This window comes from Aptenodytes patagonicus, chromosome 6 (genome assembly GCF_965638725.1).
Source record: "Aptenodytes patagonicus chromosome 6, bAptPat1.pri.cur, whole genome shotgun sequence".
NCBI classification, from domain to species: domain Eukaryota; kingdom Metazoa; phylum Chordata; class Aves; order Sphenisciformes; family Spheniscidae; genus Aptenodytes; species Aptenodytes patagonicus.
This window is the reverse complement of record NC_134954.1, coordinates 64,355,079-64,382,817: the sequence shown is the minus strand read 5'-3', so window position 1 is coordinate 64,382,817 and position 27,739 is coordinate 64,355,079. Positions and strand designations below refer to the sequence as shown.

Sequence of the window (27,739 nt, the reverse complement as noted above, 5' to 3'; positions counted from 1 at the left end):
TTGGTCCTGAGGTGGTCAGTAAGGGGACACAGGAAGCAAAACAGAGTGATGTGGTCAGAAGCCTTTTAACAGGACAAGGTGAGACCAACAACTATTTTCACAGAAGTCCCCCAATCCCTAACAGATGGTGATAATGACATCACATACCAACACGACATACAATGGAGGCTGGATATGAACTGGCTATTGAGTGGCAAAAGGCTCTTAAATTCACTAGCATTCATGGCAGTTATATACTCCTAATAAGCTTCTTTCTCCAAAACAGACTTAAAATTTTTAAAAAATCAAATTTTTTTATTAGTATTATTATATTTAGTATTATATATAAAATATATATTATATTTAGTATTTTTTAGAAAATACTAAACCTCCATTAGCCTCATTAGCTTCACTTCATTTTTTACTGTGGTATTTTGGTACAAGTGTATGGTGGAATAATTATCTTACAGATGGCACCAGATGTTTAGTTACTAAAATTAGTATGAAGTCCCTGGTGTTATTTTTAAAATACATGGTTATTTTTGTAGATCTACAATAGCCTCCAGAAAAAAAAACGATCCTCAAAAGCTTCTTTCGTGCTAGGACTATGTAGCAGAAAGTAGAGCTCTAGAGTTTAATTCCTATCAATCAACAAAATTAGTTTCACACTACTCCCGGCCAGAGGAGCTAATATACACAGTACCACACGTCATCAGAGAAGGGCTTAAAATAAATCACAGAGTGGATGAGTATTGCTACATTTTGCCATGCCCTGTATTTTTCTTCTAATTTTATAAAGCCCCAACCACTGAACTAATCATTAGAGGCACTTAAGTTGTTTTACTGATCCTAGCACCTTTCATCAAACTCGTGCAGCTCTGAGGAGCTGTTCAAACACACAGGGCTGTCCCTTGGAAACATTTTGCTGCTGTTATGAGCCCTGGGTGTCCCCCAGAACAGGGAAATATTTGAGCAGGTTTTTAAAGAGAGGACAAATAAAAAGTAGATGTCTTTAAAAATACAGGCCTCCGAGGCATCTCGGGTTTCCCCCTCTGCAGCGAGCACAGAAGAATGCTTATCTTGGCTCCAAAACAGATTGATGTGTTCAGCCGGAAGATTCACTATAGCTGACAGAGAACATTTCCTTCATCGTATTGCTTCACCATGTGAGGAGATAACTCAGGCTAATAATATTCTGTCTCCTTTTTATCCTCCTATAGCCTACGCATAACTTAATTCTTAATTCCAAAGGGCTCGCAGAGGAGATTGGCCTGGTGCTAGTTTCGTTTACACACATATAAATCAAAACTCAGTCTACCAGAATAGATGGCACTGCACTGGTGTTAAAAAATAAGATCCTCAGCAAGGCCAGAAAATTCCCTCTCAGCTCCCCCGATCATAAACACCATGTTATCCTGGATTCAGTCACGCCCTCCAAATTTCTAAACATCTCGTCCCATTTAAATTTGCATGTAAATAGGAGCTATCCTGATTCACAAGAAACACAGCTTCGCCTATCCAGAAAGCATTAGTGCAAATGTAAAACAAGCAGAAAATGGCAGAGTGGTAGAAACCTGGCATCCATGGCAATTATCTTTACTTCTACTGAATAGCATCTTTGTTTCTTAGTAACTAATTATTAGTGGAACTGTTTGGAGAAAAAGACCTCGTGATATGCCTGAAAGAACCTGTGTACAGCACCAAACCAGGACCACATTTGTCCACAGTGTCAGATTCCCACTCACAACCTCCTCCTAGTACCCAAGACCGCAGGATCAGGCTTTTGAATCTTCCAGGGCCCCTAAGTCACCCCAGGTACTATGGACTGCAAGGTTACCATTTTGGGATATGAACAAACCGCGTTCCTAGACCTGAAGTCTTAACCCCCAAGCAGTAGTCCCCAGCCACACAGGAAACCCCACCGGCTGCAGGCACCTGCCTGACCGTGACTCGCAGCTGCATGAAAGCACTCACTATTCTGCTCTAACTCAAACACACATCGCTGCTTTCAGAAAACCCACATTATTATTCTGGTTTTGAAGAAGGAATTGCGGAAAGCTGAATCAGAAACTTTGAAAACTGCTAGCAAGACCCCAGTTTCACTTACCCTAATCTATCATCGTATTTCATCACCAATCTCATACCTGCTCAAAGCTCCCAGCAATGCATCACCTCTGCCCCCTCCATTAAGATATAAAACAAGGGTTAAGTGACAGATAGTATCACTGTGGATAGCAATCTGTCTCACTCAGAAACCATTGCACCGGGAATAAAGAAAGAATTATTATACTGGTGTCAATATGATAAATTACAGTCTCTTTTTTTTACCTAAAGAAGGATTTCTAGTTTTTAACTAGCACAGAAAACTCCCCCCCCTTTCAGCACTCTGAACATCAGAGCAGTTTCTCCTGACATCCTGTTCAGAGTCTCTGCTAATGAAACTGTTTATTTTGGTGGATGGCTGATGCAGTTATTCATTACAGCACTAATCTTGGAATAAATATGAACTGAGAGCCAGTGATATGAATTCAAACTGTTCCTTCCATATATTTGTTTCCAAAAAGTAAATAAGTTTGAAAGCTCTGCTGGTTGCCCTTGTTAAGTGAACAAAATATTTAGGGAAAGTGAGTTTTCAGTGTTTCCTCACATCACACAGGTTACGCAATCCTGCGTGCCAAACCCACAAAGTTTGTGGTCACGTTTCCCTCCTACAGCAGTGAGCTCACAGCTGCAGCACCAGACAAAGCAGGACTAGGAGGAACCTAAAGAAGTCACCTCCTGATTCATCATCCCCTCTCCCTAACAATTTATACCCATGCCAGAGGTTTTCCTATAGAGTTATAGAGGAATTTAAGAAGAAATTAGATTACTTATTCTAGTGCTGATGGGAATCCATTAGAAATCTTTTCCTCATGTCCAGCCTAAGCTTCCCTTGCTTCGGTGTAACACTTTTGTTTCTTGTCCTAGCCCTACAAACCCTTTCCTTTTGCAGCATCACAACGTGCTTCAAAGATCCTTCTCACTCTCTTCTGTTCTCTAGGCTGAGCAACCTCTACCCTTTTAATCCTTCCTTGACAGGCCACTTTTTCTAGACCTCAGATCACTTTTGCTGCTTTCTGCTCCACACCTCTCAACGTATAATATCCCAAACAGGAGACAGTACTCTGGTTGATGTCTCCAGAGAACCAGTCTGCAAGGATCCTTGGGAAACTGGTGAAAGCGCTTCATGAATAGCCAGTCCCTCACTGCTGGGCACACTTTCATGACAGGTGGTTGTACCGCTGAGGAAGGAATGTTCTCTGGTATAACAAGAGAAATGTCCTCAAAGGCTTCAAACACCAGGGCAAAACAAGCCTTTGCAGTGGGGACCAGGAGGGGGAATGCTTTTTTAGTGTTTCTAGAGAGACAAGCAGCTGGGTCTTGTATTAGCTCCTTCAGCATGCACCTCTGTCCCCCAGCTTCTGCATCAGAGAAAAATCATTGCTGGACTGATTTGGCATGAGGCAACGAAAAGCAGCATCAAAGGTTGAGCTAATCGATTTAGTTGTGTGCAAGTGGGGAACAGACGGGATGTATCTTGCTATTACTGCCACCTCCATGAGGGAGGAGCAATTAATATAAAAGGTTGACATATTAGAAGGTAATTTTTTCTGTGCAATTGCTTGCAACCCCAAGCAATCTCATATCTTCATATTTGCGACCATGCAAAAAATGATAAGATGTAAGGGAGCAGTTTCATTACTGCAGCAGCTGGAGCAGGATTGCCAAGCCCTGGGACACACACTCCCAGGGAGTGACCTACTGCTCTCCCAGCCCTGCAGCATGTCCGTAATCTCTCTCACAATATGGCTGAAAATAGAGCTGGCTAGAGGGAAAAAAAAAAAGGGGGGGGGGGCAGGGGAGAAAAGCAAAGCAAACCAATGCAGCTTATTAGTAAAACCTTGATGAGCAAAAATCCAATGAAGCAAAAAAATGCATCGCCAGAGGGCTTGTGAAGTCCAGGAAATGAGCACTGGCAGATCTGGCACATGTGGCTGCGTTTGCCCCTCACTCTCTGCAGCCAAGCGATGAGTCTCCAAACAGCCCTCAACTCGCTTTCATACCAAATGCGGGACCTTTGTTCTCTGCACATCACATGTTTAAGGAACTGAGTGCATTTCCGAGACCCTTACCTCATGACTTCCAGACGCAGCCAACCCCTCTCCCTTCAGGTGTTAACTTCACACTCTTTGCAAAAACATGAGCACTGTTTAACAGGTCATACCCCGGGTTTAAAAAAGAAGGTGCTCCTGGGTGGCACAGGGTGTGTTATTGCAACCCTGAACACCCCTTCTCAGCCCCTCGCTTGCCCTGGGATAACAGATAATTTGGCAAGCTTGAAAATAAGGAAAGGAAGCTGGATGAGGGCGTACATAGCCTCGTACTCTTGGAGGCATTAAACATGGGCTCAGGAATACCTACCTGGGCACTGAGCCCTATAAACTGTCTCCCAAAGCTTGCAAAGATATATATGCACTGGCAACAGACCTTTCCTCCAGCGTCCCTGGGAAAGGGATGGGGACCTGCATGTTGGAGGACAGACATGGGGACTAATGCGGGGAAAGGTGCTGGTTTACGTGCAGAACCATTTGAAATGCCTTTCTTTGAAAGCTTCCCCCTTAGTCCACCGATGTTCCTTCCCGAGCCTGGAGAAAGCTCTGGGAAGTGCTGGAGCAGGAAGATATGCCTCCTCACACGGGGCAGGCTCTCCTCCCCAGCAACTGCAGTCCCTACCCCAGCTATCCTGAACCTCCCAGAAGGTATTAAAAAGCAACAGCAGACTCTCTCCAGCTTGCTATATTTAACAGCAGACCTCTAAGCACTATCCTCCCTTTCCACCCCTCTAGAAGGGCCACACAGAAACATGGGGAACGAGAGCTGGTCCTCGTTGCTGTCACGAGCCTGAAGCCCAGGTTTGCTCGCACCGCCTCTGCTCTGGGGCTCCTGCGTTGCCACGTGTGTGATAAAAACCATCAGACCATACACAGGAGGAGGAAGGGAACACTTTTGTTTCTCCGTCCCAAGAACTGAAGGTACTAAATGTTAATACTTGGAAATCAGCAACTGCCAAGAACAAGTTCCCCACCCACCCACCCACCCTGAGCTTTGAAGTGTTTTCTTTCTAGCTTTACCTTGGCACGCTGGCCAAATAAGTCACAAGTTTCCGAAGGTCTTCCTGCCTTATTCTGTCGTGATTGCTGCGGGCTGGGAAGGTCAAAACAGGACCACCTCGTTTATCACGGCCACCTGCAGAAAATAAAGGATTGTTAGAAAATCAGGCAGGAAGCACACGTCAAAAAACCTATGTGCACTGAATTGATAAACATAAATTACAGCACATTCAAGAGCTCGTGCACTCTTCGTAGCTTTCAGGCTTGCCTAATTGAGGAAGACATGCTTGCATTTGCTGGAGCTCCAAAGGGGGGTAAAAAAAAAAACCAAACACCCCAACACACAAGGAAAATCGCTACTAGCATTTCTTCTGACTTTCACATAATCCCATCAAATCTAATATAACTGCCAATCCAGGCAGGCAATGCTAATGAAATGCTACTGTGGGGTTAGTTTTAAACTGGTCAACACCAAGAAAGTGAAAGTATTTTTCACTGTTACTCAGTGTGTTGCATCATTCAATGCCAGATAGTTTACAGCATCCCGCCAGTTAGAAGCGATGTATCCCAGTAATGTTTATGCACTAAGACGTGCTAATCTATCTAGCAATTCATCAGAAATTGAAATTTTGATTAGAAGTTCATGCCTCCTATGCTTTCTATTTAGTGAGTGTTGTTGGCAATTGGAATACTTTATGGTTTGTTTTTTTCCTGTAGCTTTCCTGTCTTAAAATCCACTCCTTTTAAACTGCCAGTGTCTGGCACTTCATCTTTTACAGCAATTGTCAAAAGGCTTAGCCATAAACGAATGATTCTACCCTGAATTATACAGTCACACATATAGGGATGAATACAATCTATTCTACAGCACCTTATTTTATTCTCTGCTGTGAATAAAGTTTAATAAGCTTGAAACTGAAACCTAGTGTCTCACTCAATGTTCAGTTCTTTCTTCACCTATTATCACAGGATTTTTTCAGGAATTGTGTGTTAGATATATGTTTGCATTGTTATCTAGGAAAAAAAGTCATAGCAAAACTACAGTTGAAAGAGCTAGCGCAGAACTGCAAGGACCTTGCAAATAAGTTGTAAAAATGCAGATGAGTTTGTGCTTTTCAGTGAAAAGTATAATCCCTCTAACAGAAATATCACTTCTGAGAAAGGAAAATCACGTGCTTCTCTGAACTAATTTACCTGGCCAACAAGAAAAAGCTATGCAAGGACATGCACATCTCCAGCACCAATCCAGCCTGCATTCTCTCGTGCAGAACGCAAGACGCCCTCACTCTGTAGGGCCATGACTCCTGTAGGGGTCCTAAACACCCTAATTCAGTAGGAATAGTCCTAAAAAGGCTCTGCTCTAAGAGTAGGATCGGCATGAGAGCACATGTGCACTTGGAAAAACAGTATCCTGGATCACCACAGGACAAAGAATTGCTCTGGGCAGAATTTAGATCAGGAGTCAAGGAGGTGCCTCATACGGCAAGAGTTCCTGCAGGTGGAGAAACCAGAAACCAAACTGATGAGATACACGCATGTACCCCCAAGGCACAGGTTTTCCAGCTGGCCCTGCTTACGGAACAGAGAAGTCACTCGTAGATCCAGCTCCCATCTGACAACATACCCCCCATCCATTTTATTCTGAAACTGTCCATTCAGTTGATGCCACGATAGGTACAAGCTCACCTTCTAGCACAAAGCGTCTCTCTACATGACCAGAGTCACTAATAAGCAGCTAAAAATAGCTATGTTGTTACTATATATACACATTTTTTTTAAATATACTTTTTTTTTTTAAATTGCTAAGTCCTGTCTAAAGAGTTTTCTACAGCACTGCAGACTGTGCAAGTCAAAGTCTGTTACAAAAACTTCATCTATACAGATAGAGATGCCAGTGTCACCCCGTGTTACAGCTTGTCAGCATTGACATTCCCACAGTTTTCAATGGATGCTATATACCTGAAGGGCTACATCGTGCAACTCTCCATTGGAGCCAGGTCATGTCAGATTTGTCCAGGGGTACAAATGGAGAGGCAAACAAGAGATGCCACCTTCATTTTGAGCCCTTATGCAGCCGGGGGTACATATGGACAAAAACTGTCCTGCCTAATCTCCACCCAAATCTCTGTGCCTGATGTTTGCCTTTGGCTTCACACCATGAAGGTGAGGAAGGTCCATGGGAATTCGGTGTCACCTTGGCTGATTCATGCCTCTGCCACATAGCACGAGAATGGGGGTGTAATGTAACAAGGATTCAAATTACAAGAAAATAAGCTCATTTTTATTTTCAGACCTATATACATATATATGTATAAAAAAAATTCCTCATTTTAAGCACATTCTCCCTTTGTTGAGATTATTTCACACACCGTAACAATGCCAAAACCATTATATCATCCGTGATGTGTCCAACAGAAAAGCAAGCCAGCCTATAGAATGGCAAACCAATGTAGTAACTAAACCTGGAGGGAAATATTTTGTCAACACAGGAAGCTTTTCAAGGTTTTGAAAAATTTCCCGTCACATCAAGATGTAACCAAGGCTTTCAAAAGCTTCCAGATATTCACTGAAGCAGAGACCTGAACTTGAATTGCATCCCAGAAGAACATGCTACCCACTACTCAGTCAGGCTCCCTCTCCTCCTCTATTTCCAATTATTTAAATATTTCTACAAAGTGGAAAAGCACTAAGAGATGAGATCAGGAGACATCCAAGCCCACAGTTACAATCCTCTCCCAGGATATGAAACACCCGGGAAGGGCCATGAGCTTCCCACAGCCCAGCAGCCCTGATCATTCTGATGCTGCCCATTCACCTCAGCTTAGTAAACTAAAAATTGTGTTTCTGGCCAGGGACCCCTTTCCCACCTACAGTTCCACCAAAGTAAGCTCTGCAAAAAAAAAAAAAAAAAAAGAAAATCTAAATTCTGGTAAGCTGAAAAAGTTAAATCAGAAAATTCTTGACCCTTTTACTAACAGTAACACAAGGATTTCAGCTACAGAAAAGGAAACAGGGTCCAGAACATTCCTGTCTTTGCTTCAGGATAAAAATTGTCTCTCAACAGTTCATCTAAACTGTCCTCAGGGGAGCAGGATAAATAAGGCTCTAGTGCAGAGTCAAAAGTTACCAGGACAGACCTGAGAAAATGGATTAATTCTCATCGGAGGAGGAAGGTTACATGACAACCCAGTTGGAGGTTTCTGGATGATGGAAGGATAAGTAAGTGCCTGGACCAATTCCTTCTAGTCCTATGGCACAGAAGAACAAGGACACATGGAGCAAGTCTCAAGAAATGTGAAGTTTAGAAACAAATGTTTCTAATTCGTGATAAAAGTACTGTTCTATGCTTTGAGCAACAGGGTGAAATTATTATTACAAGTGCATCGTACACATTAAAATCCTTCACTTGTTTCCAGATTACTCATGAGCAATCCCTAATTTCTATGAAAGCCTGCACAATTTACAATTTTATGAAGAAACGTCAGGTTTCTTCCAGAACAAACCACGGTATGTTTAATTCACCGTAAGACTTGCAGAATTCAGTAACTGTGGTTTACTCTCTTAAATACTAATAATATGTAACTTTTCCATTGCACATTATAACTGCAAATCTCAGCTTTTCTAGGCAGACTAAATGGGATATTACCACCACCGAACTTTATATACTTAACATGCCTATATTAGGATCCTCATCTCCTCTAACGGAGCCTCCAGACAGGTAGCAACAGCCACTAAAAGAGAAGAAAATCTTTTGGCATTGGCTGTACAGGGAGTCTGTACCTTTCCTCTTCTTTATCATTATCTCCTTTTTTACTGAGGGGAATAGTCAGGTACAGAGAAGGGAAGAAATTTAGCCCAGATCCCACAGCAAGTCACTTAAAGAACCAGGAGTAGAAATGAGGTTTTCTGACTCTTAGTCCACTGTGTTAGAGCTTCATAGTGCTTAGGCTAAAAGTCAGCAACTAAAAACATTATAGAAACTCTCTCTGCAGTTAGTAATCCACCCAAGGAGGCTAGTCTTGCCCCAAGTCAGCCATGATCTCAATGCCAATTTCACATGCACAGTCTCTTCAGAGAACTACCCAGCATACTGTTTTAAAAGAAAATAAAAAATTGAAGGAAGTAAAGCGTCTCAATTGCTCTAATCAATATGTCCCATCTCCTGCCTCCCACTGGGCTCACAGACATGGAATGCAATAATCAAACATGTCATTAGGTTTGCTAATTACAGTTATTAAATGCTAAAACAAACAGCTGATAATTTCTAATTGTTTTTCAAGGTGGGTTTTCATGGGCTTTGCTCTGATTTAGAGAGGCAAACAGATGGTCTAGTTATTAGTGCTCTGGAAAAAGGAGTCAGAAAAACACATGTTCTTCAGGGCACAAAGTACACTGAGAACAAATATTTAGGCATGTATGTCTTGCATTCCTCCTACAAAATTCTTTGTTGATGGCCTTGCCTGTCAGTGGCTTGCTTGCCGGTTCTTCCCATCTTCCTTTCTTCTAGGCTAACCATTCTTCTAGAAACCATTGCTAAATTCAGCATTTGTTCCCAGAAGTAGGATTACATCATCTCTCCTCCACAAATCATACAGGGGATATTCCAGTGATGGCACAAGGCATCATGACACATACCACATTAAAAGAAAACATTAAAGAAACCTCAAAAAACCCTGCATGGAAGCAGGCAGCAGAGTCTGTGACCTTCTGATGACCACTTTTCTGGTCAAGCCTGCAACCAAGAGGAAAGGGACTTCAGCCACAAGATCCCTGTCCTGGCAGCTGCCTGAACGGATGTCTTAATCCTCTCAGTGGTGGGCCCAAATATTTCTGCCTATGGTGGCACCAACTGCACACAGGTAAGTCAAGGTGCTGGCCAACCCAGAGTGTTATTAATGGGAACTGTGTGTACAGGCCTTCCCAGTTTCAAGCCCTGAGGCACATCCATCTCTGATAATACACAAAAAGCTGAAATTGCAGCTTTGTGTAATCTTGTTTAGGACAGGAAATTATCAGTTTCCTTAATGCAGACTTATTGTATACAACAGATAACGATTTCATCGAGCTCTGTTTTTAAGCTGCATCTCTCCAGTTCTATTAGCCATTCTACCATGATACTTACCTGCTTGCATGTTATCTATATTTAAGGGATTCAAGCCCTCTGCTTCCTTTTGCACTCTCTTCATAAGCATGAATTCACAAGGATTAACCATAGACACAGACAAATATCCACACACGTAAAGGCTCCCGAGTACCTTGTCTAAGGTCCTGGAACACATCAGCAACGGAGACAGGAGCAGTACACAGTGTCTCTGGCCTCCGTTCAGATGTCTACTGCAGTTCAAATGAATATGCTGCTTCATCTGACCCCTGCAGATCATAAGCTGATCAATCTTGATGTTGCAGACTCTGCTGAGACCATAAGTGAGTTTCCAGAGGAGCTGAAATACTCCTCAAAAGGCACTTCAGTCCAAAATATGGTGAAAAAAGGAATGATCATGAAAAGAACTAAGAGACAGAACAAGCTCAGCTGATGTCAGGCGCCTCGATAAAATGACAAACAATATGCTCTGGATTTCTAAATCTAATTGACAGGCTTCCTAGGAAAGCAAAGTATCAAGGAACTGATATCCAGAGCCTTAAAATAATATTCCTTTCCCTGCCATAGCTGAGCTCTGTGAGAGTCTGCTTGCTACTAGACCTCCTGCGAACAGACCTCTATACTAAAACTCCTCCAGCTTCAAGAGTGACTAATTTGTTGTAAGGGTCATATATAGGATTATCTGTATAATCACCCTCAAATTCAGTTGGTTCCAAAGCAGGTGATTCTAGTGCAACAGTGATGGAAATTTAAGTTCCCACAACAAGCCCACCTGTCAATTAACACAGCTGCAATGCAGTCACCAGGGCCTGATCCTCCAGTGTGTTGCTCTTTGCAGCATCCCATATCCCAGAGTCAATTGCCTGAACCAAATCCTAATGGCCAACATTTGCAACATTACGTTTAGGGTCAATGACTCCAAAAACAAGGCTGTACGTTCCCACTAGAAGATCACTTGGCAGAGCAGATCAGAGGCTGTAGACGGGATGCTCAGCACAGCCACTGGAGGATCCCATTTCCCACCAGGTAGACTTGTTCCACAATCACCCAGAGCCACTGCATGGATTTGAAGAGACCACCTGTTGTGGCTTGTAACACACTTTTGCTGATTTATGCAAGTATTTTGGGGTACTTCTTTAATTTTAAATGTTTACTTGCCAACAAGCCACTGGGAAAATTGTCTCATTTCCCATGGAGAAAGTTACTGCCCCAGCAAAAGCAAAACTAAGGACAAGTGAGACTCATTAAAATGAAGGAAGAGCTTCTTTGTATGGAAGGCAAAACTTCCAAAGAGAGTCCAGAGGAGCCCGTTTCTTCCTCTGGAAGAAGCTGGTTTGCTGTGAAGTATTAAGGGAGCGCCAGTACCCTCCTCTTCAACGCTGACCCCTGCTCACACCTATGCAAACCTCGCTGCATTTTGCCCCAGCTGCAAATTAGGTTTTTTGATCTCGTCTCCTCTATCGCAGAAGTATGAGAATAGCTGTACATATTTAAAAAACAATAGAGAAACTGAACAAAATAAACTCCAAATCTTCTAAAACAAAACACCCCACTGCACACCCTCTCGCCCCTGGAGAAGGGAAGGGAACAAAACAGAACATGGCGATGGCAGTCACGCTGCTGATGACGGTACCGACAGGCACTCCAAACTCACACCACTGGGCATAATGTTAGAAGCTGTACAGAATAAGGAGAAACAAAGAGAGGCCATATTCACCCTGATCACACACTGTTTGTCTTCCTCATTTGAGATAAGCACAGAGAAACAGCAATGGCAAAGCTTCTGATGTTCATCAGCAAAGTGAAATACGTGGTAAACTGATTTAATATAGCTGGCTGCTCAGGTTTGCCACATCCCCAGCAGGTAAGTCCTCAGCAGCTACACCAAGTAGGGGATCCTGCAAATTAATGAAAGTTCAGGGGAGAGTTCAAGCTATTGGACTCACATAATTGCTATTAGGAAGTCTTTTTTTCCCCTCTGGTTTTAAGAAGAAATTCAGCCTAGAGCTGGAAAACACTGACAGATGAAAATGTTTCTGAAATTGCACATTCCAGCAAAGTATTTCCATTTCAAATAGCCTATATTTTCCCACAGAAAAAATATTTAAAAAACCCCAACCATTGCTAAGACAGAGAGGATGTCCAGTTGTGAATTTCAGTGCTTCTTGTCAGTTAAAATTGATTCCTTAGGAAAAAACCATAAGCCTACGAACCAAAGTGCTTTCACAGAAACAAGGAAGTTTTCAGAGGTAACAAGCCTCATTAGTGGGTCAGAAGAGCACGCCTTACTGCAAAATGACCAAAATGGTTGGCTGTTATCTTATTAATTACCTCAGGTGCTACAGTCACCTCCCTGGGTCCTTATATTAATTTATAAGCTCCCAGCCTTGATTTCTATATAAGGACAACTCTTGACTGCTTGCGTAAATGAAGATGAGACCTTTGCTGAGATACATATGGAGCTCACTGTGTCTTTAAGGATGAGAAAACCCTGTGAGCTGGAACAGGATGGGATATACAGACCTTCTTGCTTCACAGGCTCGGTTCCTTCCTCTTATTGTTATTTTGAAAGTCCCTATCATTAATTGAGAAGCTATACCACCTATGTGACAGGATGCAGGGACCCATCGACCAGGAGGTGGTCGGAGTCCCACGTCTTTGGATGACGCCCAATCAATGACTTGTGATCCCACAAGTTCTTGCAAGTCTTTTTGGATAGAAATTTTGATTGGGTTGATATTTTGCCTGGTTTTGTAAGGCACCTGAACCTTTTTGCCTCTCCACAAGGCAGCACAGGTTGCATCACTACTCTCACACATGCTAATTAAGGAAGTACATAAAGGAGAAACCTCCCTGCTCTAAGGAGACATTGGTGGGTCTTGGCTGGTGTCTGAGCGCCAGGACAGTAAGTGCTGGCAGTGACTAGACATTCTCCACAGAAATTGTTTAATTTAGTCCATGGCTACAGTTAAAATGTATGGAAAGAAATATGGCAACTGATTCTGCACACTACATTTACAACCCGTAAATGAAATCAGAAATCCCAGGAAACATTCTGATTTCTGCTTTAACCTTAGAGTCCCGATAAGGATATCTAAACAACCCCTATAGGTAAAGGCTCTTCTCTATCCTCAAAAATTACCTAACACTCTTGAAAAACAAAAGGAAAACAAACAAAACAACAAAAACCCCAGCAGGCTCAGACCTCATCAAAAGACCTGGAAACTTTACAGTCTAAACTTCCTCATTTTCTTCTTCAAAGAAAAATCTGCATCAATGCAGCAGCAATTTCTAGATGAAAGCATGATGGCCCAAAACCACTAGGAAAACTCAACAGTCAAGCAATGCTATGTTTTTCTAATAGCATATTTCTTCTTTTTGGAATTTCCATTGATTTCAAACTACATCAGGGAATGGTATAAAATGGAAGACATTCTTCTGTAACAAAATATAGAAGAATTGTTGATGCTTCATTTGAAATTTCCATTCCAGAGGAAGACGAGAATGAAAACTTTTAATTTAAATCAAAACTTTTAGTGCAAATACAAAATGTTTACATCATTCAAAAATTAAATATTTTGGTTAGTTCTATTCCCAACCCAATACAAATTCCAGTGTCCACAAATCAGCGTTTGAGACCCCCTGAAACCTGGATCTGAACCCTTCCAGTGCCCAGAGGGCCCTGGGGTCTCATTTCAACCCTTTCCCTGAAGAGTGAAGTGCATCCATTGCAGAAAAAGAAAAAATATGCCCCTCTACATGTGGTCCCCTGTACCTCTGGCACTAAGTGACCTGTGGTGTCTTCAGACAAGTTTTTGGGAAGGTCAGTGTCCTCCCCTCTGAGACTTCCTCTTTGATTCATCCTGCTGGCCTAAATTTAGCGAAACCTAATCACAAAGTTGTCCTTTCATCTGATCTATTTACACTGAAATTCCTCCTCTGAAAGACCTTTCCTTCAGGTTCTCAGCCAGGCTCAGACATCGCTGCGACCCAGCTCACGAGGCTGCCCTGAGACATATGGGGTTGGGGACAGTGGGCTTTTGAAGGATGGAGGTGGCCAAACTGTTAGCCCATCCACTTCTCCCTGCCTCGTGCCTTTTGTTGCCCAAAGTCCACAGAAAAACCTCCCGCTTTGCTGAACGTGGGTTGGGAGCTCTCCTTGTCACAGCTGCAGCAGCTCACTGGCTTATTACACCCTTCTGCCTTTTGCTGTTGATTCCTCTGTGCTCAACCACCCGCTCAGAAACCTGGCCAGCCTCCTCCTTTGTACTCCTGCCTCAGCAGATGAGCAGACGGTACCTGGGTGACAGGCAGGAGCCCACGCGCTGCTGCTCTTCTGAGCCCTCCGCGGAACGGGAAGTGCTGGGAAGGATGCTGAGAAACTCTTCTGGGTGGGATGTGGGGAAAGGGCAAATGCTTTCAGCAAGACCCACGGCATTAGTCAAGTAACAAGCTTTTCATAGCCTAAGTCTATGAAAAGCTCCATGCATGGGAAGGGAACATGGTAACATGCTCCCTTCCCTGTCGTGAGAGCCTCATACGCTTCCTCCCATATTGCACTGATCAATAGAAAATCTCCTATAAATATAATCAAGTAGCTGAACAACATCCCAAGTTAAACCACTCTTCTAAAACAGCATCTGTGTTTCCTAGGAAAGACTATAAGCCCAGCTTCCAAAATATTTCACCACCTCTCACTGAAAAAAAACACCTAAAATAATCTACAACCTGTTTTATTTCCTCTCCTCTGCACTCATCTCCTTCTCAGAATACAAAAGTCAGTCTCTGGCCTGTAGCTCGCTCCCTAATGGTTCCCAGAGCCATTCCATTGCTGGAAGCAACACAGTGAGCCACCCAGGCAAAGCCAAGATTTTATTAGGGTTTAGGCAACAAGAAGGTGGCCAAAGCCTCCCCCCTCCCCCCCCCCCGCCAACCCCCTGCTTAATCTGCTTCCACGAGGTCAGCAACAGAAGCAATCAGACGGCGATGGCCGGGATGCACTGCGCCCACGACTGCTCAGGCCATCTCTCTGCTTATGAGTGCTGGAATGGGATTTTCAGGTGCTGTTTAGACACACATACACATGAACTTTGCTCGGGTTCAGTCTAGCTCATACATGAGATCACTGGAAGAAATCAAGAACCAGTTCCAGGAAAAAATCCCAACATTATCCGCCCCTCAACTCTCCCGCAGCACAGGGATGTGGATGCAGAGCCCTGCGCCTGCTGCTCGCTGCCGGCTGAGCCAGCCGAGGGGAAGCGCCAGGCACGGAGCCCCAGACGGCATTTAGTCTGGATGAATCCATGCCCAGCTAGTTAGAGCTGTATTTCAACTCTGAAATTAAGTGCACTTCTGAAAGCTTGAGTGCTCCTCTGAGATTACATGCTGTGCAGGCAGGTCCTGTTGTGCCTGCTCTGGAGCAGGCGGCAGCCGGTGTCACTTCCCTGCCTGTTCTGCCCTGCTGCTCTGCCTGGTCCAGGTGCGGAGGAGCATCCACAACACTGAAACACAAAGCATGGTATAGCCCCTGCCTGAAGGAGCTTGTTTGTTCTCTGCAGCTTGCCTGGACTAATCATGGACTAAAAAACAAGCTGGTGAGCCACAGCAGATGAGAAAAGAAATAAACTGTGTAACTGAGATGTTCAGCTGCGATTTTTTTGTGCGTGCTGATAAATTCTACCGGTGTAAGGAGAACCCCCTTGACAACTTTACTGTACTGTTATCGTTAAAATTAACTGTAGTATAAAACTCTGAAGAAGACTCAGTAAAACTCTCCTTTTCCTCGAGGAAGCCTGATTACAAACGCAATGTGCTCCCAGAGTCTGTGCTAACTACAGAACTTTTTTTATCTTATCTTGCAAAGTTTAGCTATTGGATTTTTCTATTTTGGCAAACATTTTCTCTTCTGTGCTCAAAATGTACTCTAGGAAGTTATTCCACTTTAATTAAAAAGAACCTAGCCATCAGTTGAAGTGCTCAAATCCTTCTCTTAATCTGCTTTATTACAACAACCCAGGGAAGACTGGGCATTACTTAAAACTCTGGGCTGGAGGGTGATGCTGGGGCTACTGCAATAAGACACTAGCAGCTCAGAGCATTCTATCTGCAAAGGCCCCTGACAATTGTTGCCCGTAATCATTGCGTTCGGAGACCACGGAGAGGAGGTGTAAATCCTAGGACAGCTATCTAGCTAGCTGTGTCAGAAACAGGCACTCTTTGAGCAGATACAAGTCTGGAGGCTGGTGAGTCTACGAGGAGTGAGCTGTCCCTTGCCTGCAGCGGGTCACGGTGCAAAACCCCGGGGGATTGTGTTGGCACTGCTTGTGTATCGCCCCCCCACAAGGCAAGCTTAGCCCAGGACAGCATCTAATGAGCTGACGAGTTGGTGCGAGACCGTCTGGCTCAGAGCTGAATGCAGGCACCGTCAGTGGAAGGGGCTATATAAACAATCCAGACAGGTTGTCATTATTAATTATTCCATGAATTACCAAATGATCCTACAGTCATTTCCATGCGAAGCAACAGCAGGAGCCAAGAACTAAATTCCAGTACCGTCCCTGCATAAATTCCTCCATTTCACTTCCCCAGAGCGCCGGGTTCAGCTTTGTGTTGCAAACAAGTCTGCAGGTACGTGTGTTTTTATGACTATGTTCCCCTCTTCGGAGCAGTGAAAGACAACCACCACGTAAAACATTTCAGGACATTCAGAATGAGACATTAGTGTGGGGTAAAGCAGTCCCGCATGCGAGTACTGTTGGGATAGTCTTGGGTTTTCACATGAGGCTTTTGGTGTCTCACAAACTTTCCTCAAAGTCCTGGATTTTCATGTCGTTGGTAAGAAAGTTTAGTGTTTATAGAGCCACAAATCATTTACCCAAGTCACTGCTGGACTCACGATCCCTGGACCATTTAACTGTTGCTACATGGGAAGACGTCTCACACCAACCATTAGTCAAGGCGAAAGCTTTTCCTGCCTAGCCAGGCATCTCCACGGCTCGGCAGGGTGATGAGCCCCATCTTCACAGGCCCCAATCCAGCGCCTGGGGGGAGAGCCAGGGAGGAAGAGTCCAGGCACCTAACGGCCTCGCTGCTACTCTCCTCCTCTCTGCAGTCAGCATTACTGCCGAGACAAAGGGAACAAAAAGCAAAGACTGCAAACAAGGGGGTCAGCTATTTTTGATGCAGGTTTTCTCATTGCAACAGGGAAGATTACCAAAAGCAGCATGAAAGGTTTGCAATCTTCAGAAACGCTGGCACTGGAAATACCATGGTTTTATGCTGCCAGTTTGAGTGACTTCATGCAAGTTTATGATCGCTTCAGACTTTCCCTTCCCCCTCTCCCGACAAGTTGTAATTCACGCCAGAAACAGTATCATCCAAGCCACTCTCAAAGCCTTTTCCATATTGTCCAGTCCTCATCCACTGCAGGTCCTCGAGATTTGTCTCCTGAATGACGGCTGTAAATCTTTGTACGGGATGGCAGGAGATCTTTGAGCATCTGAGTTATTATGTAACTGCAGTGTCAATGGTACTTTTAACTGCAAGTTGATTGGGATTGCAAATGAAACACCAGTGATTTACAGGTCTGAGCGCTTCCTACAAACAGGAATCAATGCTATTCACTGACCTTGAACCCAAAGCAGGATCCCTGAACCATCCTGAATGCTGAGACAGCACAGGTCTGGGCTGGAGCTGAGAAGCTGCATTTCATCCCACCTGTGCTGCCCGTTTACCTGTTTCTCGGAATATGAAGAAAATCACCATGGGCCAGTTTCCAACACTCTAAGTATTACCGGATAGCCCTGTTCCACATACAGCCCTTTTCTTAGCAGAAGAGCTAATTTAAGTACTACCAAGTCCAAACATGAAACTGGTCCCTCATGATTCTGCAGCGCCATAAGGACCAGGATGTGGCAGGCAGTGCTTGTGCTGGGCTGGAGGGATCCAGAGAAGACGTACTCACCTGACACGAAGGCCACTTTCTCCTTCAGTATAGGAAGAACATCAGCAGCTTTTAAACCATCGTTTCGAAAAGAACCTGCAAAACAGAGGAAAACAGGAAAGCCACATTAGAAGAGAGCGTGTCCTTGCTCCCAGCTTCACGGACACTCCATGTTTCTCAAAATCAGGCTAGAGAAAGTCTATAAATTACATAAAAGCACCAAAAGACAGACCCTAATGGCTGATACACAAACAGCATTAGCATCAATAGAGATATGTTTGTAAAAAGAAAATACAGAGAATCAACTCATCACTTTATCCTTCAGAAGTTCTGAAAGGTTAACAAATTCCCCACCAAGGAACCAGATTTATCCCCATTGCCTTTTTCACAGACCATACTATCGAGCCTGGGAGATGCCCAGCTTGCACACTGAGCCAGGAGCCTTCTCCCTTCACTGTTTTGAACACAGTCCAGGCAAAATTGCAGGGAACATTACAGCACATACACATCCCTTTAGCATCAGCCCTTGAGACAGATTTGCACAGGGGCTGGCTTAAAAAAGGCTTTTGCCCTTCCCCCCTTCCTGCTCTACACAGCACAGCTGGAGATGGAACAGCTCAAGGTGGGGACCGCGCTTAGAGGGAGGACACACTCCTTACGAGCCAGCCAAAGTTTTCCCTGTGTAAGGAGTGGTTTGAAGCCACAGCGCATCCTCATAATTCATGCTGTTTCATTACATGTTAAATATACCTGCATAGGCCATTTGTCTTCCCAGCAGTGCCAAATTATTTCATGTCTCCTGAAAGTTCACTGAAGAAATTCCAGATTTTTACTCTCCTGGAAGCCTTAGGAAAATAATTGCCAACGGTTTCAGCCACCAGCAGCATCTTTCTGCTTTGCAAAAGACCAGCGGTGACAGATCACCCCATGGCAGGCCAGACACTGCTATTCCATCAGTGCTATTACAAAACAAAATGTGGGTTTGAAGGACATCTTTGCAGTTGCTCTGAAAAATAACTCATCCATCACTGGGTAGTGAATACCCATCACGACAAGTGATCTTCAATATGGCCTTAAATCTATTCCAGCTCGTCAAAGAGTGCAACACATTTGAAACCCTGCATTTTTACTTTCTGCCTTTCACAGGCAGGCAGCAACCACCATTCTTCTGAGATGGTACCAGGGCAAGAAAGCCTTCTCACTAAGCAGCTTTCTTGACTGGCTAGAAAGAGGGCAACATCGCTCCAGCCATCACACCTTCCTTGCTGAATACAGCAGATGAGACCTGACCATCTGGGTCTGAAAGTGGAAATGGCGATAAAAGCCCCTCCTATATATTGTCATCTATTTCTTGCATCGTGCAGCCTGCAAAGGTACAGCGGTTCGATCCATGCAGACATATGGAACAGACAGGATGAAGATCATAACAGGCATTTTGACTTGCAGCTGAATCTACGTACCTACAAGTATTATTATTATTACGGTTGAGTTACTGTTAAGGGCAAATGAGGTAGCATTTGCCGTTGACAGTCAGCTTGTACAACAAGACTGTCTTGTACATGCAAATACGTCCCTCACCAGTGACCAATGGCTACAACTACCTGTCTATGTCCCCACATGCTCTCAGGTGTCACCTCCGCAACACTCAGCTCCAGAAGATGAGCAAGCTCACCAGCTGAGCCTACGCTCATGAAAATCAGCACACAAAGGAGTGAGGTAATTCAATGCAAGGCCAAGACCAATGTAACTGCAATTTGAACAGGCACTGGAGCAGGGTCCTGAGAGATGCCTAAAGAGCACTTTGTGTTAGTAAAGTGTTTTGGGACCAGGAAAACTAGTCCCGGTTGCTGAACTCTTTCTGTGTTCAAGTAAGCAGGACTTTGTGCACTCTGTGTTAAATATATGAGACTTTGCTACTAACTTAACCTCTTAACAAGAATAACCTCCCAGATCCCAGGCTGTGGCTAGCTCTCATGTTAAAGGCAGGAACCATTCAGCCACAGGCAACATTTGGAATTTAAGCAGCTTTGTATATAAGCATCTCATCCAACCGTGAAGCAAACGAGAACAGCCAACGTGCTAGACACATCATGATGGCTCGAAGACACTGAAGCGGAGTACCGGGCCAAATTTCTCCAGCTGCAAGATCAGCAGTGTCAGTGCAAGTTGAGTTTTGGCCAATATTTGTTAAATTTGTCAGGGAAACAGCAAAGTCAATTCTTAGGCGCTTAACTGTGCACTAGACATTATATAACTGAAGTCTTAGTGAACATTACCAAAAAAATGTCAGTGGGTGCGGTGTTCGTATATGTAAAACACACAATAAGGACTTCTTAGCAAGAGCCTACTATACTGAAGGCTGAAGGACAATTTCAAACACTCTCCCACGAGGAAGGACTGCATCTTACAGAGGTAATACGCATGGAGACCAGGAGGAAAATGTATGACTTTTTCAGATGGTCACCTCCTGAGCTGCAGCAGGGCAGGCTGCAGGCAAGGGGCTCGCTGCTAACAGCCCCGATGTCCTGACTATGCACAGGAAAGGCAAGAAAAGACACGAATGGGGACAGTGCTGCCAGCAGGTGTTTTCACCTTTCTCAGTATCCCCCAGGTCAGGTCAGTCATGCTTCAAAATGATGAAGGAATTGGAAAACTGTGAGCCCGTCCTACAGCCAGAGAATCGACAAAAACTCCCAAGAGCTGCAAAACTTCCCTTGGAATAAGGGAGGAAACTTCTGAAGGTAGATCACTGCCTAAAGCAATGCCCCCACTCTGCGTGATGTCCATGCTCACCCAAGTAGCAGCTCATGACCCGCAGATGAGGCCATGGCCACTGCTTAAAAGGTCACTCCAGCTGCTGACAAAATCCTCACGTTAGCAGCTACATCTCAGAGCATGCTGTCAGGTTTTCCAGCAAGGGCTGGGGGAAGGGATGCATAAATGGGAAAACCAATGGCTGTAATAAGGGCTCCAAAAGCAACAGCAAATCTGTCTCCAGGAGGGCCCAGCACAGCAATGATGCATTCCCCAGTTCATAAGTTATTATAAGCATACCCCTAATAATGCTCATTTTCATCCTATCCCCCAGCTGTTTCTAATACATTTGTTTTGTTTGTTTGCGTGCTGGATCCAAAGCCATGTCTGTATAGCACCATCTAATTTTTGCTGGAGAGCCCCGGGTATACAACCACCTAGCCAGTTCATTCCTAGACAATGACGAAGGCTGTACTTTGTATCCCGCCCTACACCTCGCTCCTACCCCTGTAAGACCCGAGCCCTTCTGCAGCAGAAGGACAGAGGACAGACGGATGAAGGAAGGGCAGGCTGAACACTGAGCCATCCTGCCCATTGTCCATGCACTGGTTCGCTGGCTCACCATCATCGTAAGCATGGGACTACACAACAGTGCCCCTCTTGCCCTTCTTCCTGCAACTCTCACCATGGTCTGCAAAGAAGCTTGAGCATTGCAATTGCCTCTTTACCAGAAGAGAGGCGCAGAGAGCACAGTGCCATGTCCCAGTCACCCTGCAGCCCCCCACACCTTTATCACATCCTCGCTTAGTGTGCTATCAATGTAGCAGGGACACTATGACTATCCACAAACTTTTATTACTCCAGTGACACGAGAAGAAAACACAGCATGCCTGCAGGAGCAGCTAACAGAATGATGTATTCTTGTAAACTTGGAAGCACTGAATAATTAAAAAAGTGGATCCTCAGCACGGCTGAGTTACGTTTCAGGACAGAGCAGCGTCACACATGCACAGCCCGTCTCCTAGCAGGGATTCCCTGCACGGCAGAAGCAGCTCACAGTTTTAGGTGAGATGCTGTAATGAGAAGCCAGCTGGGTGAGACGGGAAGCTTAAGGCATGCTTCCACATTAAATGCAGCAAACCTGAAATTGAGAAAAGAAAACTCCTTTCTCCCCGCACAAATGCCTCAGTTGGCCTGGGGAACTCACTGCCGCAGGACATGGAGGTCAGCAGCTCAAGGGGCTTCCTGAACGGGTTAGAGATCTGCAAACAACAAACATCTCCAGGGAACTGTAAAGATTAATAACTAAGCAAAAGTTTTGGAAAGAATATAAGTCTACAGACTTCAGAGTGAAAGCCAAACTCTAACTCTTGGAGTGAAATATAAATTATCCCTGGAGAGAGCCCTGCAGGCTTTAGGATTTCTTTCTCTAAGCAGAGTGCAGGGCCTCTGTTGGAGTCACCGTCTTGGGCTAGATGGACCCATGGTCTGCTCCAGAGTGGCTTTTCCTAGAAAAGCTTCAGTTCTAATCTGAAAAATGCAGCTCTTGGCTTCAAATAAAGATCAGCTGCTGGAAATATGGAAATACTTTCTATACTTAAAAAAGTATGCGTAGGCAAGAAGAAGGCCTCCTGTCAGAGCACTGCATGGGGCTTAATCACTTGGCTCCTCATGCCTTCAGCGGGAGTTGTTCATCCCAAGTCCCATGCAATGTTTCAGGAAAGGCAGCCCACATTCTCATAGTTCTCAGAACAGATTTGACTATTTAAAAACTTTGGCATGAAGTTTCTTTAACCAAACAAAACTGAACTCCTTGGGCTAAACCCATCCCTCGAGGAACTCTACTGGAGTCCAGGAGGCAACAGTAGGATTAATCTGGTCCATATTGTTTCTTTCTTCTTCCCTCAGTAAAGGCCCCTCCTGTATTTCTTCCCTGCCACCCCCGGTTTTTGGAGCAGTTATCTCCTAGGTTTATCATAGACTATTTGCCTTCCTACCTCTTTTTTTTCCCCCCCAAAGCCTCAGTGGATTTTATTTTTGTTTGCAGCATGGTTGCATCTCGGCTTTCTACAAACAGAAGGGACGTCTGATGTGAGCAGAGAGAGGCAGAACAAAGGAGACTTTATTATTCCCATTGTAGCATTTGGAAGCTGAGACACAGAGAGATTGACTTGTCCTGTGTCAGACAGAAAGTTTGTGCAGGGCTGAACCCTCATTTCCCCAGTGTTTCCCCAATGCTTTTCTCATACAGCCATCCCTTTGTTTTCTGGCAGAATAGAATCCTCCTTTTTCTTCTCTTTATACTTTTTGCTTCCTCCTCCTGCCCTTCTCTCTCCATTATTATTTCTTTCTGCATTTCTGCCTCAAATATTTACTTTTGTGTGTGCTAAACCCTCTTTAACCCCTTCCTTCCTTTCCTTCACACTATTGTCTGTCCCCGCAGGGCTGTGAGCCTTCCTAGTTTAATTTCTCTGATGTTCTACAAGCCATGGAGAGGGGCTTAGCCGAGGGCTGCCGGCGCCTTTGCCGCTGGGATTTTGCTGGCTGAGGCTCATTGGTTCAGAGGCAGAGAGGCCACAGCATGGCACAAGCATTTGGTTGAATAGAAGCAACATGTGCTCTGGACTAGTATTTTAGCACCATCTGGCAGAGATAAATGGGGCTGGACACTCTGCATCTGCCGATCACTCCTCTGTGGACGACAGCCTGATGCAAAGAAAGAGGATTTTAGTGCCCTGAGCCTCCCAGGAGCCTGTGAGGCTCTCCTGCTGCCCTTCCCTGCTGCAGGCAGCAGAAGAGCGGGTTTTGACGGACAGAAGGAGGGAAGGGAAGGGAAGGGAAGGGAAGGGAAGGGAAGGGAAGGGAAGGGAAGGGAAGGGAAGGGAAGGGAAGGGAAGGGAAGGGAAGGGAAGGGAAGGGAAGGGAAGGGAAGGGAAGGGAAGGGAAGGGAAGGGAAGGGAAGGGAAGGGAAGGGAAGGGAGCATTTAATTTAATCTAAAGGCAGCACCAGCCAGAAAGAATACAAAATTAATCTGTAAATATCATTACCAACTATTATTGAAGATTAACCCAAAACTATATACTTCACTAACAAAGGTTATTATTCTCTTTAATAACCAATAAAAAGTAATACCTGGCCTCACAGGAAGCATTTATTGCAAGTCAGGGTGTGGCAGGGATAGGGTGAAAGGCAGGTTGAACTAACACTATAGCCCCGGGGGCAAGGGTGGCCGCTGTCCCCCTCCACCCCCGGTTCACTTTCTCAAGCAAGATCTTCTCACCTGGTGCTCCTGACATGTCCACCCTTCCTAAACGAATGAGTGCAGCAAACAGACCATCTGCGTTCAACATACCTTGAGCAGTAAGCGTGGCCATAGCATGCAACGCTCATCTGGGGAGACCAGCAAAAGCTAACACGGACATTGCAGATATTTTCCTTGGAAACACAGCTGGCATGGGCTGTGTTTCTTACCCCATGCGGAGCAGGGGCTAGAGCTTGCTTTCAGCTCTGCAATGGAAATGTAAATAATCCCTGGGACCTTCGTAGATTTGTGATGGCTTTCCTGCTATATAACTGAAGGACCCACACAGCATTTAAGCTTGTGGTTGCAGTCTACTTATTTCTGCATGTGTAAGTGTATATAAACACAGGACTATAGACATAAAGGTATGCACAGTGCCTAACAGGTACCTGATAGAGGATTCATCCATAAATCTGCTATGAATCTGATCTCTGGTACTCCTGTTAGTCTTATATGGAGTAAATGTTCTTACGCCACCAGATGTGCAGACTGACATACAGACCCATGCCATAGCCTCAAAAGTTGCAAGAACCATGGACACCGAATAGACGGCCTGCACAGAAGACTAATCCTGCTGCACCACATGCCAAGCACTTTATCCCAGCTGAGACAAAAGTTATACTAATGCATTGCTGCATTATTCTAAAATCAAAAGATGAATGTTGTTTTTATATGTAATACTTAGGCTCAGTCCAAGACTAATATTATTTTCTCTGTGTTTCCTTATTCTGTCCTTCCTTTTATTAATTATACACCATTACTGCTCGCTGGAACATCTTTCTGGTCACAGCTATTGGGTGGCAATACTACAGGCTACCTCTGCTTCCAAGTTTTGCCAGTGCTTGTCAGAGGTCCAGCAGCTTTTCTGCCCCCTCTACATTGACAGGTCGGTCACTGATTTCCCACTGCTTGAATCCCTGCAAAGGGAGAGCCACTGCCAGCACAGCCCCCTTCCTTTCCCCGCCTGTAACACCGAGAGAGGCAGGGCTGGGGTTTGGGGGAGCTTGCTAATTGCCGAGATTGTTATTCCTTCCACGAGGTACTTGGCAGCATCGAGCCTCCCAGCACAGCCTTTGAATGTCCACACATTTAAACAGTAGCCTCAGCTTGAAAGCACGCCAAAGAATAGGCAAGGCTTCAAGAAAGATACAGCCACTTGCAGCAAGCATGCAAATTTATTAGCCTCTGTGCACATGTGGCCTCTAATAAGCTGTGTTCAGCATCTGAAGCCTAAAAGATCTCACCCTGTGCATCCCACCTAAGCCAACAGCCAGGCTTTGCCTTTTCATACGTGGCACAAAAACATTCAAAGCATCAGAAGGATACCGAATTAATGCACAATCTTCAGCGAAGGCTCTGCTTCATCTCCATCCATGGGGGATTTTATTCATTTCATTTTAAACATACACTAATAGACATGCTAAGAGAATGCAATGAGTGTGAGTCAATCTTTTACACATTTCCTTTTTATTTTCATCAGGACTTTGGAATCAGGCTGAGACCTTTCAGTTCCTACCCTTAGAAAAATAATTAGACATTATAGGTAGCCCCGTGAATTGCACATCTGACTGCTAGTCAAAAGACCCGGCTCTATTTGTGGTTCTGCTCCTAAATTGCTTTGTGATCCTGAACAAGCTGTTTTAACTGTGCTAGATCTTGGTTTTCCTCTCTACAGAGCAGAATTAATGACTGCCCACATTAGTAAAGCACAGTCAGGTCCACAGACCTCAAAAGCACCTTACAAACATGAACTAATTTTGTCTCAAAAAACCTTTCTGAGGCGGGGAACTGTTGCAGTGTACTTTTATAGATAGGCAAAAATGAGGCACCCACAGTAGGAAAGACTTGCTCTGGTGATCACAGAAAGGACTTTTGGGGCAGGAAAGGGAGACATTAAGAGAATTGGAAAAAATCAGGTCATCTGACACAAAATCCTGTGTTTTATTTCTTAAGTGTGCAAGGATGGATGTGCTGCCCCAGAGGGAGATGAGTGTATTCAGCACCTTGAGCTTTTAGTCCTTAAGTGAATTTCTGTAGATTGCACTACACGTCAGTGACCACCCAGATGCAACAGTCTTTTATGGTGTTAATAAAGGACTATGGGCCATTTGTAATCTGAAGTCACATTTTAAGCATGGCCATGGTTTCTACCCAAGCATAGTATGCATGAATATTTTCTTTTCATTTCACTCCTCTCTCAATTACAATTGGATTCCTTATGGAAACATTCCTCAGAATTTTATAATCCTGTTAAGAAGTTTAGACCTGCTGATGGATTCCTGTAGGAAGGATGCAAGTCCTCTGCGAAGTTGTAGAGGTTGGGTACCCAGGTTCTCATCCTCTATTAAATTCTGTAGGTTAGAATAATTTCCTTTAACTGGCATTGGCTTTGTCGACAGGCTCTTTCCAAAAAGCTGCAGCAGGGCATGTGCCAGCACCTGTCACATATCAGTGACGTGCTTAGGGCTTCCCATCCGTCTCTCAGAAAGCCTCCCTCTTGGATCCTGGAGGTCCCCAGCCGCCAGTAACTTCTCTGGGACAAAAAAATAAAATAAAATATCTAATTATGTACAACATTCAGGAGGCACTTTGCTGAAACGCCAGCCTTACAAAGGAACCATATGCCAGTGCCTCAAGTGTGCTTTGCAAACATCTGCCTCTCAGGGGGATTTCATGCCAGACAGTAAGAAAGCAACTTCAATTAGAGGCCAATTGAGATCCTTGTCCCAAGGCCTGTGACTTCTCTAAAAAAGAAAAAAAACATCCCGAACAAACAAAGCAATTGCATTTGCCCCCATGTTTAAAAACAATCTGTACATTTTCTCTTTTAATGCAGAGGTCTCTTTTTAATTTTTCTGACAGGGTTCAACGTGCCCTGTCCAGACAGATGCACAGGCTGACAAAGTTCCCATTGCCTTCAGAAAGATCCCTGCCCAGGAAGAAAGGTTGTCTAGTGCGAGTGTCGGAGTGGGTTTCAAATTAGTCATTTTTGATTGTAGTCCATCCAACATTCACAAACTAACACCTCACTATTAACCAGGCTTACGTTTCCCTCTGTCCTACCTCGCCTCAAATCCCATCTGATCAGATACATTTCTTCCTTTGCTCATCCCCTTCGGTCCCTCTCTCTTTCTGCTAGGGCTTATGGTTTCATCTTGCAGCTATTGTGTCATCCTGTGAAGCTGATTTTTTAAAAAAATTAACAAAATGAAAACCCAAACCTGCAACTCAAAGGGGAGTTTTCCCTTCCCGTGCACGAATTCCCAGGTAGGGATAAAGGAAGATCCAAGCCCTAAGCTCTTGAAACGGGGCAGGCAAGTAGAAACCATCCCTGCAGAGGGGTATGTGGGAGAGCAGCCAAAGCCCTGTGGGGATCACAGGGGCTGTCCCCTCCCCTGAGTGGGGGACAGTTCATCCAAAGTAGGCGGTCGCAGGTCTCTGGGTGATGCACCTCCGGACAAAACCAGCAAAACCAAGGCAGCAAGAATGGCAGAAGTAAGCATGCCAGCTA

At 44.5% G+C, this 27,739-nt stretch overlaps 1 protein-coding gene across 13 annotated transcripts in view; it reads right to left on the bottom strand.

The window, feature by feature from the left end:
* Positions 1 to 27,739, bottom strand: part of KALRN (kalirin RhoGEF kinase) — a 536,830-nt gene that overhangs the window by 349,978 nt on the left and 159,113 nt on the right. For 12 of the 13 annotated variants that reach the window (XM_076342988.1, XM_076342996.1, XM_076342997.1 and 9 more), the window contains 2 exons: positions 18,194 to 18,268; positions 5,151 to 5,265 (listed from right to left, as the gene is read on the bottom strand). In XM_076342988.1, coding sequence (XP_076199103.1) covers positions 5,151 to 5,265; positions 18,194 to 18,268 — 190 coding nt within the window. Of the gene's footprint in view, positions 1 to 5,150; positions 5,266 to 18,193; positions 18,269 to 27,739 lie in introns of those variants that run through there. The other variant, XM_076342999.1, reaches the window with a different exon arrangement.